The sequence below is a fragment of the Accipiter gentilis genome, chromosome 1, assembly GCF_929443795.1.
Source record: "Accipiter gentilis chromosome 1, bAccGen1.1, whole genome shotgun sequence".
Classification (NCBI taxonomy): domain Eukaryota; kingdom Metazoa; phylum Chordata; class Aves; order Accipitriformes; family Accipitridae; genus Astur; species Astur gentilis.
In genome coordinates, this window is record NC_064880.1 from 25,765,755 (window position 1) to 25,776,852 (window position 11,098).

Genomic DNA, 11,098 nt, shown 5'->3' on the forward strand with positions numbered 1-11,098 from the left:
AGAACCTCAGTGTAAATGCATGCCTAGTAGGAGAGGCTTTTCAGCCCCTGCTCCACTTTTTTTGCACAGTGAAACCAAGGAACAAGTGTCACAAGGTGCTTGAAAAGCACCTGTCTGACAAAAACCTCATGTTTTCAACATGCACATGTATGTATTTAATTTTTTTTAAAAGCATGAAAATTTGTTGCAGGAAAAGAGTTGCAATTAGTTTTATCCCATAAAGATTCCACTTAAGAGTTACACATGCCACTGCTTTGAGTCTCCTCCACATGTAACATTTACCTAAAATTACATGTCTTCATATACATGCCACAAACATGATGATTATTAACTATCTGGGAAGTTTAAAAGAGCATGTACTATGTACTTGGAAGTTTCAAAATATCTCCTGCTCAAAGATAAACATGGTAATTTTGAGTATACTGCATTTTTACATACAAACCGTGAAGATTCTTTCCTTTAAGATAAGACTACCATTTACTGATCTACAACATAATATCCCTGACATACTTAACATGGCAAAGAGCAGCTACTCAATCAGGATTTACTCAGTGTAGTATATAATTAATGATGTTTACAAGTTGTTTTAGAAATAATACTAACTACCAGTGATCCCAAACGCTGTACTTAGCCAAGTTGAGAAAAAAAGTAACATCAAAAGGGACCATATACTTTTTCCACGGTTAGTTTAGAAATAAAAATACACTCTTTCTTTTCAGTTTGATAGAAGTGCAGCATTTCTTCCACTTCTGACAGACTACACATTACTTATAATGTGTATTCTTTGAAACACTATTTAGAACAAGAGCAGCACCAAAGCTAATCACCTGCAAGAAAGAGACCCCAAGTATTTTGTTTCCCACTTCAAATTTTTTTTTGTCCCTACTATTCTTCTGACTGCCAATTCCAAACCAACTAAATAGGCCAAACTCTTGAATCTCTCTCCTTTCAAGAAGATTCAAGCTACTTAACTGATCAAGAAAATGCTTAAGTGTAGAGGATGACATACCACCTCAAATCATAAAACACACTTCAAAAGCAATCACAGTATACTGAACACGCCAAAATCCTTAAAGTTCAGCACAAGACATGACAGATACTAAAAATATACATGTATTAAAAAAACGTGGATAACCTCAATATCAGGAATTCCCATCAAGGGCTATTAAATCCAGAAGACAAGTTCTGGTTCCCAGAATATCCTGAGCCACAATTTGCTGGAGTCTGGCAGACCAGTCTAGGAAGTAGCACCCCATGACTGTTATGCTCTTATATTCCACCCTAGGCATCTGCTACTGATTGCTCTCAGGGACAGCTAGATGGATGTCTACTCTGATCTGCTATAGCCTTTCTTTTGTCCAATCAAGCCCATTCAATGATACACACGCATCATCCTTTAAGTTTCTAAACCCATCAACCATGTATTCTTTATCCTTCTGCAATTTAAAATTATTTAAATTAACTTTTCTACAATATCATAAGAAAAAGTTTGTCTTGTAGGATTAGATACAATATCATTGCTATTTCTGAAAATAATTGCTTCTGTATATAAAAAGACCACTTGCTATCTATTGTTGTGCCCCACTTAACAGATGTAGCCTGTACACATAAGTAAGTGCTGCAAAGCAGCTGACACCAACTTGCTACCCTGCAGTAGGGCATGTTCTCCACCAAACTCAGCTCAAACCACTGGTTACGGGATTTTAAATCCCTGGAGCTTAGCAAAAACACCATTTTAAATTCAGGTGAACATGATACACCACACTGCAGCAGAATACAGGTTTTGTTAAGTCAGTTTAATAACAGATAACCACCCATGAAAGCCATAAGCTAGAAATCAGGTGAAAGTAATGAGACTGAAGTATTTAATCCTGAAAGGAGTCACCAGGTGTTTTAGCTGTTACAACCATCATATATCACCATGATGGTAGGAAGTATTTCAGAAGAGTATCTGTGGAATTCTTATCATGTCACAGTATTCTCTTATCTGCTACTGTGTAATACAATGCCTGAAGTATAATCTGAAATACAGTGTTCTTCTGATTGGCATAGACATATAAATTCAAACAAGAACATAATGTAGATTAGTATACATTTTGAAGAACATATATGGGCTAGATATCTTACCATGTCTTTTCATGGGAAAAATATTAAACATCACCTTCTTGTCCCACTCACTACATGCCTATGTTCACATCTGCATGAGTATTCTTTACTTACATAAACAGGAGACCAAGTTCCTTTGTACATGTTTGTTTATTATCTAAAAACCTCTGCAGAGAGGTTCCCGCTTTGACAGCTATAAGCTACCCCAACAGCAAAGCTGCAAAATTACATAAAGTTTTTCTGCAGCAGACTTACTGATGATACATAGAGGAGTGGTTTCAAGGAAGATCTGAGTCTAAAATTTTTCCTGCCCCCAAACCCAAATGGGGGGGGGAGAGGAAAAAAAAAAATCTTTTTTCACTGTTCTGGAAGCTCAGATTACTAGCATAGTCACTGTAATAAGAGATTCTTCATACTAGGGACATTCTAAGAGTGCTGCAGCTGCTTGTGCAAAACAGTAGCTCTCAGGGGTTTTTCCATGCTAAAAATCCATATACGTAAAGAATTCCAGTTTCTTTCAAATCAGTTATTAGCTTACTGTAAGTTTCAAGATAAAAACGGACTAGAGGGCTGTAACTGGAATCTCAGTTCTACTGATCCACATCACAACTTGAATGCTTTCATTGTTTTCATTATTGCACTTCAACATCATTGGTCCATAATTCACTTTTTCCAGACTTTCAGGAATTTTACAACCATCATCACCAAAAGTAAAGTACTATATTGGGTTTACTTTCATCACAGTAAAACTATGCCAAGTGCAATAATGTGTTATCCTTCAAAAATAGTAAGTTCTGTCACAAGTCTTTAAACAAAAGTAACAGCATTATTTAACTGACTGATAGTACCTATGGGTCTTTTGCTATATTCATACAGATATGACTCCAAACAACAAGCTCACTGCTTTTAGAAATCTATTTTTGCATATAGTTCTGCTGACTTAAAATAATGGCCAAATGCTGCCTCTCTCATTACAGTAGCTGAGCAAGGAGTTTCATCACTCCCATTTCATAATTAGAAATCGAAGTCAGATTTAGATGGATTTTACACCATTAAAACATTTTTTGATCTAGACCTTCATTCTATTAATAGTACAAGTTTTGTCACAAATCAACGTGACTTACTATACAGTAGTTCCTCACTGTTTCTAGCTTGTTTGCATATCCTCAGACTTTATACAGAAGCCATCCTTCTTTAGTGTTCGGAAAACATCTATTATATGGCACATATGCCAAGATAACCTTCCACAATTCACTGGAAATAAAGCAATTCATACCAAAACAGCATACATAAGCGTCACAGCAGCATGTAAAAACTCATGCTTAAAACATACAGGGATTTCAGAGAAGTTCCTGTTGATGATTTGTTTCTGGTCTTTAACGATTAACAATAGAGAGGTTACTTTGATGCAACTGAACCTCAAGCCTTGAAGGCTGTTCTTTGGAAGAATGGTTGTAGGCATGTGAACAAAGGCTCAGGCCTACACTGAAAGCAATCCTAGTGTTGCTCTTTTAACCCCAGAGACCAGAACGCACCATGCTCTCCCAACATGACAATACTTAGATACCCATCCGTAGTGACACTGGCCTCTAAAATCATATCCCTCTCAGGGTTTTGTTCATAAGATTCTACAAAGTAGGGCATCCATATCTTGGACCACTTTCCTGCAGTACCCAGCTTTCCACAAATGCTAGAAAACCTATAAACATTTTTTTTTTTTTTTTTTCCCAGAACAAGGCCTAACAAGTACAAGTGTTGCATTACCTAACACTTAGGAACTGAAACCTTTTGTAGGTTATTGCTTGAAGCTCATGAGAGGACCCAGAAATATATTTTTAAAAAAAAAGGGGGGGGGGGGGGGATGGGGGATTTACAAAGTTTTAGAAGTATCATGATCCACATTTCAGCTAGGAAACCAAGATGTAGATCTACTTGATGAGAAGCTGGCATAAGGCAGATGGCCTTCTACTCCCAGAAACCAAGACCGGAAGACCAATTTGAACCCTCCTTTAAGTAACTACTAAAGACACAGAGTCCAGATAAGCCTTTTGCATTAATATAAATTCAATATAGAATAGAAAAAAAAAGTACACAAAATCATCTATTTGCAAGTAGTATAAATTGAAGCTGCTCCTCAGAAAATTCTGAAAAAAAAATGCAAAGCCAGGTGAAATACTACAAAGATTCTCCAACAGTATTAAACTCATACACATGAGACACGTGAAGTTCATTCATTATTTTGATCTGTTTTTATTACACAGGGATTAAAAGCAAAGACCTGGCCTAAAACAGGCAAGGGAAGGGAAGACAGTAATTAACGCACAGGATTTTAATCTGGATTTTAGTAAGAATTCACATGATGTCACCTCTTGAGAGATTATTAACCACAATCTTTCATCTTTTACAAAATGGGCCTGCTTTTTCTTCAATAACACCCCCTTTGCAATGGCTGTGATATAGTTGTTTTCTTTTCATCTTAAAGATGCTTTCCCTCTCCACTTTCATACACTGAATACCAAAGTTGCATAAAGGACTGGGAGAGCACTGTATCTCAACCTTTAAAGCAAGGCAACATTGCAGAAAACATAACATTCAGCCTGGCAGGAATATTTTTTTTATATGCCAAACAGCTGAGCTGAACAGAAGCACCTGGAGCTTTCACCCCAAGAAAAATAGCTCAAAACTAATTTTTTTTTTTTTTTTTTGGGGGGGTGGGGGGAGCAGGGGGGAACTGTCTTCAGTTAAAACTGCTATCACACTTTTTTTTTTTTGGTCATTAGGGTCTTCAAAACAGGTTTCTTAACACCTACCTCCTCCCCAAAATTACACTAACAGCTTAGAATTATGCATAAAGACATTGCTTCTTTATAACTTCTGAGAATTTATGATTCAGTGATCTAAAAACAGTTAGCAACCATCCAGCAGATACAGTCTTCCTTCATATGCACCTAGTTCAAGCTATTTTCCACTCAAAGTTTGGTAAGGTTGCCCTGAGCTGTGTTTCTCTGGCAATCCTATTATCTTCAGATCACATCCTGTGTTAGGAGATTTTTCCCTCTGCTGGCCACCATAAAGACTTGCTCCTAGACTTTTGTGGCAAGTGGTGTCCTATGCAGTCTTCCTGCTAGGTCCTAACAATCTTGTATATGCAGTCTGCGCAAATGAATCAAAGCAGTCATCTGGTTCAATAAAGATATTACCAGTTCATTCAAAATGCTACCTCCATATGCAGAAGTTTAGAAAGACAGAGCCGCAGAACACAGATGACTCAGACCTCTTCAGCAAGTTTAAGGATTCTTGTGAGCTTCTTCAGTGTGTTTATAAAAACAGATGCTCATTTCTGAGCATTTCACACTAAAAATAACTTCAGAAGAACTCAAAACCAGCTAGCCTTAATTTGACTATGAGGAAACAGGTATACACATTTTAGAATCTTCAAGCACCAAGTATTTAAGATATGCTTTTTTTAGAACACAAAGAGAAAATAGATTATACACTAGAACTCTGTCCACCTTGGAGATAGACCACTTAGTCAAAACTATGGTGAACATTCCTTTTATTCAACAGTGAGAAAAAGCGTCTTAGAAGAATAAGAAGGAATGAGAGAGGTTCTACTAACAGTTTAGATCACATACACCACCTCGTTATGATGGCATTTCACCAAATTCAGAAGGGGATAAAGAGGATCAGTGCTAAGAAAGCAGTTTATTATTTAAATTTTTGATTCTCTGGTACACTGTTTCCTCCTTCAGCCCTTCATTTCTACATATATTTAATGAAAAAGTTTGCAGACCCTTACATTTAAGAAGAGACTTTAAAAAAATATTTTAAATCATTTTACATAATCATATTTCTCTAGCTTTACCTCTTTATTCCCATGTGCACACAATTTCTTCTACTCTTCCCCTCTCCTTATAGTGACTCAGCATTTCTGAGGTATTCAGGCCTAATCCCACAAACTATCCATATGGCTTGTATTCTTCTGGCCACTATAGTGAAGTTCCACAGAACTACTGAAATAGTAGTCTACTGAATAATATCCCTAGTTAGGGAGTATACCCACATCATATGCCTATAAATGGTGTATTAAGGCTGACAAGAAAACACAGGTTAAAGGATGTATGGTTCCAAAAACAGTAAAAAAAACAAAAAAAAGGTATTTTTCTTCCTCAACTGTCCACTGTGTATGTATATAAGGTCATCACATTTGTCTTCGCTTTTTTCATGTGCTAAAAATCAATCCTAAATATAGGTTTCTTTCTTCACCAACTATAAAGGTATTTTGGTTATTTATTTTTATTACCAATATGGGAGACAGCAAAATCTTGCAAGTAGGACTTGTTACAATACAGCATTTATTTTTATTCTGGGAAAGGCTAAAAGCAGTACTAAAAAATCCCCCCCCCCGCCCCCCCCCCCCCCAAAAAAAAAAACAACAAACCAAACCAAAACCAAAATCCCTCATGTATCTTTCGCAATCCAACTGCATTCTGTTTTCTTTATGGGTTGTTTTCCTTCTACATCCTAGGCAGACTTTCCCCTCCTCCCCCCAAGTTATTGCTCTACAGAGACAATTATAGTGAATGTTAAACAGAACAAAACAACCAAAATATTTGTTATTATGTTATTGGTAAAATAGACGGAAGGTCAAAGAAATTACTTCATGCAAGGAAAGACACAAGATACAAGCTGGGTGGGGAAAGGCCTCTATGGTGCTCTGGAAGCAAGACATGCAAAAATCAATCCAGACAAGGAATATAATCAACCCTTTCCTTCAACTAAATGGATCAAAGCAGTAGAATTTTCATGCTAGAAGACTGAAGTCAACATAATGTTACTCTCCATGAAGCCCCAAGATTAAAGAACCCTTCTGTGGTAAAAACTGCAGCATTAGCATTCCCTACATTTAAAAGGGACACAGTGAGTAGAAAGGAGATCCACTTTACACAATACTCAGCAGCAAGCATACCCAAGGAAATCAATACCAATTCTGTCAGCACTGATTTCTGCAGAGCTTTACCCCAACAGGTAGATACAAGGTAGGGCATAGGAAGGATAGGCAACAGCGGCAATGTTCTCATGGGCAATGCTGGGTAAGTAAAGAGATTTGCAGATGTTCTCCTCTGTGGATTCCCAAGGAAAAACTCATGTAGAAACATGGAGGAAGCACTATTCCCAAAGTCAGGTCTGCAAGCACTTGCAAATCCCTTTCTTCCCATACCCCTCTTCCAAAGAGGACAACAGAATATCCCTAGTGTTTAAGTTTCTTTAAAGAGTGGTCTCACTTTAAAGGGTTATTAATTCCAAATGTAGCATTCTCTTCAGTAGCCCCAGTTCCCAACAACTGAACAGTTTTTCTATGCCATCCATAACATATTGCTGTATTCAGATGCATCCAAAGGCATATCCTGGCGTCCAAGCTCAATAAGCTAAAAAGCAACCTTTCTTCTTGTTAAAACATCAAACCTATATAACTATCTCATCCTTTTTTCACAGATTATACAGTCCCTCCATACTAATTCCCCATCTGAAACGGCACACAGTCAATATCAACAAAAGCACATATAATGCATAATAAATTCACTTTCTAAAATTTCAAAAGAAATGCAATTCAATAGGTAGGAACGCCATTATAGCTAAGTTCTTCAGTAGTATCCTACACACTGATCTGCTTTGCTGTCTCTCTTCAATCTGTCCCTACCATGGCAATCTCTTCCTATCCAAACTATCTTTACCTTCACTTCACCATTTTAACCTGAGGGAAGAAGTTAATTTTTTTAAATAAAAATTTGTGAAAATAGGATGGAATGATTTTAAAGGGTGCCTCCTAAGTGATACAGTTTAGAATAGGTTTAACTTCTTTATCAAGTTATTTCACAAAACCAAAGTTTGTTCAATCCCATGCAATTTCAGAAAAAAAAAATTACTATCTGCATCTACACAAAATTAAATACTAGATCTTGTCATTAAAAGTGAAAAATGCAGGTATTATTTGACAAAAACTGCTAACACTTTACAGTGGTCTTCACTGGTCATACACTGGCAGGAAACCAATACTGCATTTATTAGGTAGTGCATGATACACTCAAAGCCAAGTAACTCATGCTGTAAGTTCAGGTTTCTAAAGAAACTCCCTATGCAGACATTTCTGCAGTCTAGAGCTATTTTGGAAAAAGCATTTTGTTGATGATGGTATACCATAAGTCAAGACACTGAAATCTATGATGCTCAGACAAGTCAACTTTGCATAATTCCTATTCATTTTATCTCCAGTTCAGCTTCTGAACCATCCTGAGATTCAAAATAATTATTTTTTTAAATTAACACAAAGGAAATTACATTCTTGTTTAATTACACATCCTCCTTTAATTCCTAAAAATGGTGGTAAGGACTACCATTAAGTCTCCAAGATCTACATCAGCAGCATTATAATGAATATAACATTCACACACAGTTCCACATCACATATTACCATTTTGAAAATTCTGCAGATGAGCCTCTTTTTACCCTACCTTGTCATGTTTCTGCTGGTGCCTTGCCCTAGTATCCAGGATATGGTAAGGGGTTTCAGAGTCTCTGTTGATGTAATAAATTAGTCTTGAAGGCAGTGTGATTTCTTTCTGGATTGCATTGCTGTAGCTGTTATTTTTACTGCTACTGCTTTTATTCTGTTGAAATGTATTCTCTTCATCTGCCAGTACTCCCTCCATACCGCCTGCCGTTTCATTCCAATGCAGGTCTGAGGAAGAAAGATATGTCAACCATAAATTAGATGGCAGAATGTGTTTATTTCCATAAAAAGAGCTACATATTTAGCTTGCAGTATTCTAATATTTTACGAATCACTCAAGCAAACAAAAAGATAGTTTACTCATTGAGCTAGATCCGATTCATTTTTCACGCATAAAATGGTTTCAGAAATAACATTATTTATTTAAATGCATATACATTTTCATATGCAGTCACGGATTATAAATATTTTAATGCCTCGCAACCTCCAAGAGGAAAAAAAAACCCCAACTTAATGGCTGTGTAGCCTACACCCTCTTTGATATCTAAGTTCTCTTCTCTATTGGAGACACACAGACACAGAAAACGAAATATACATCTACAAAAGTCTAAGAATACTCCCCATTTTCCTAAGGCAAACTGAATTCGGAAGAAGTTTTCTACCTCTCTCTTTTAACTTTGACAAGAGCCTTTTTCTTCGGTGACAGCTTTTCAGATGAAATCCTGTATCCTTCCTCATTAAAATGTCAAGATACAGTCAATCAACAAGCTATGTAACAATAACGGTAATAACATGATGCACACACCAATTATATTCAGCATTCCACATGTCATCTAAATGCAATCAAAAGCAAATAAACAAAAAGCACACACAAAAATCCAACCCCAAACAGATTAGCTTCCCAGTCAGATCACCGTGCACATGCATCCTAACACACACAAAAACCACCTAAGCCTTTTTTGTCGCATACCTCACCAGCGTATTTCTACACAGACCATCACCTAAAACACTGCAGCACTGGCTTCAGAAGATCAGAGGGGGAAACCTCACATTTCTCACTCTTGTAAGCCAGCAAGCCAAGAAAACATTTTCTCAGCCCCGTTTTCCTACACGCCGAAGCAGACAGGTACCCAAGGCTGGAAGGGGCGGAGAAAGAAATCGTTCAGGAGGAACGGATGTTATCGAGGTTCATCACCCGGGGGGAGGCAGGGGGGCCGGGGGAGGACGGGGACCGAGAAGCAGCAGACACCTCACGCCCACGAACACACACACAGACACACATCCCGCCATACTCACCAGCGGCCGCTGCAGCCGCGCGGGCCCGGAGGCAGGAGGCGCCATGGAGGAGCAGCAGCAGCGAGACGAGGCGGCCGAGGAGCGGCAGGAGCGTGGGGCGGCAGGCGGCGGAGGAGGAGCGGCGGCCGCAGCGAGGCTGCCGCAGGCAGATGCTGCCGGGCGGCTTCATGGCTCATAGCGCCCCGGGGCGGCGCGGGGGGCGGCCGGCCGGGGGTTCAGCCGGCCGGGGGGATCAGCGCGGCGCACCTCGCCCCCGATGGGCTGTGCCGGGCGGAGGCGGGGGTGAGGCAGGCGGCTCCCCGCGGCGGCACCCGCCCGTCTGGCTCCTCTCTCCGCCGTTATGGGAGACCGTTACCTCAGCGCGAGGGCGGGCGGGTAGCGGCGCGCGCGCACCTTCCCCTCCGCACCCTCCCCGCCCGCCTCCAGCCGCCAACCCCACGGCAGGCGCAGGCGCGCCGACCTCGTCCCACGGCGGGCGCGCGGGTTGGGGCGGGGCCGCGCGGCCGCTGTCCCTTGTGCTGCTGCCGCCGGCGGGGCGGAGAGCGCGACGCCCCCGCGCCCCCTCAGGTGCGCACCGCGGCGGGGCACGCCGCCTCCCCCTCGCGTGACGGGTGACGACGCGCGCCGAGCGGGCCGGGGTGCTGCCGCCCCCCCCCCCCCTCCTCCCTCCCCCGGCGGGGTGACCGCCGGCAGCCGGGCGCACAGCTGCCGCCCGGCCCCGGAGCGCGGGGGAAGGCCGCGGCGGCAGGGCCTCCGCGCTGCCCGCGGGGGTGGGCGACGCCTTGGGCTGCCCTGACGAGTTGTAACGTGCACCCGGGGCGGGCAGAGAGCGAATACGCCGCTGCCCGAAGGCGCTAACGCAGAGAAACCCGCTCCTGCAGCGCGCGCGATTGCAAGAAGCGGAGTTCGGAAATACTCGAGTTATTTCAGGAGCTTCACGCGGAGTGAAATTCCTTTGAGAAGGAGCAGCAGCCCTGGGCAAGGCTCGGAAGGGGCTTTGGAGACGGGAAGAAGCCGCCCCGGGTCAGTCCGTTCCCCGGAGAGCGGAGGCAGGCCCCTCTCCTCTGCCGGGGGCGCTCCGCCTGTGCCCAGACGAGGCACGCGGGCCGTTTCACAGCCTGGCAGGCCGCCGGTGCTGCAGAGGGCCGCCAGGGGCCCGTCCCGCGAACCCTGCCCCGGAACCCT

General features: G+C 41.5%; 1 protein-coding gene across 10 annotated transcripts in view; it reads right to left on the bottom strand.

Annotated features, from left to right (window-relative positions):
• Positions 1 to 10,354, bottom strand: part of ADAM23 (ADAM metallopeptidase domain 23) — an 82,599-nt gene extending 72,245 nt beyond the window's left edge. For 7 of the 10 annotated variants that reach the window (XM_049798598.1, XM_049798571.1, XM_049798627.1 and 4 more), the window contains exons 1-2: positions 9,914 to 10,354; positions 8,619 to 8,845 (exon numbers count right to left, since the gene is read on the bottom strand). In XM_049798598.1, the coding sequence (XP_049654555.1) occupies positions 8,619 to 8,845; positions 9,914 to 10,082 (396 nt within the window). In that variant the 5' untranslated portion in view covers positions 10,083 to 10,354. The remainder of the gene's footprint in view (positions 1 to 8,618; positions 8,846 to 9,913) is intronic. The other 3 variants (XM_049798616.1, XM_049798581.1, XM_049798562.1) reach the window with 1 other exon arrangement.
• Positions 10,355 to 11,098: the final 744 nt, after the last annotated feature.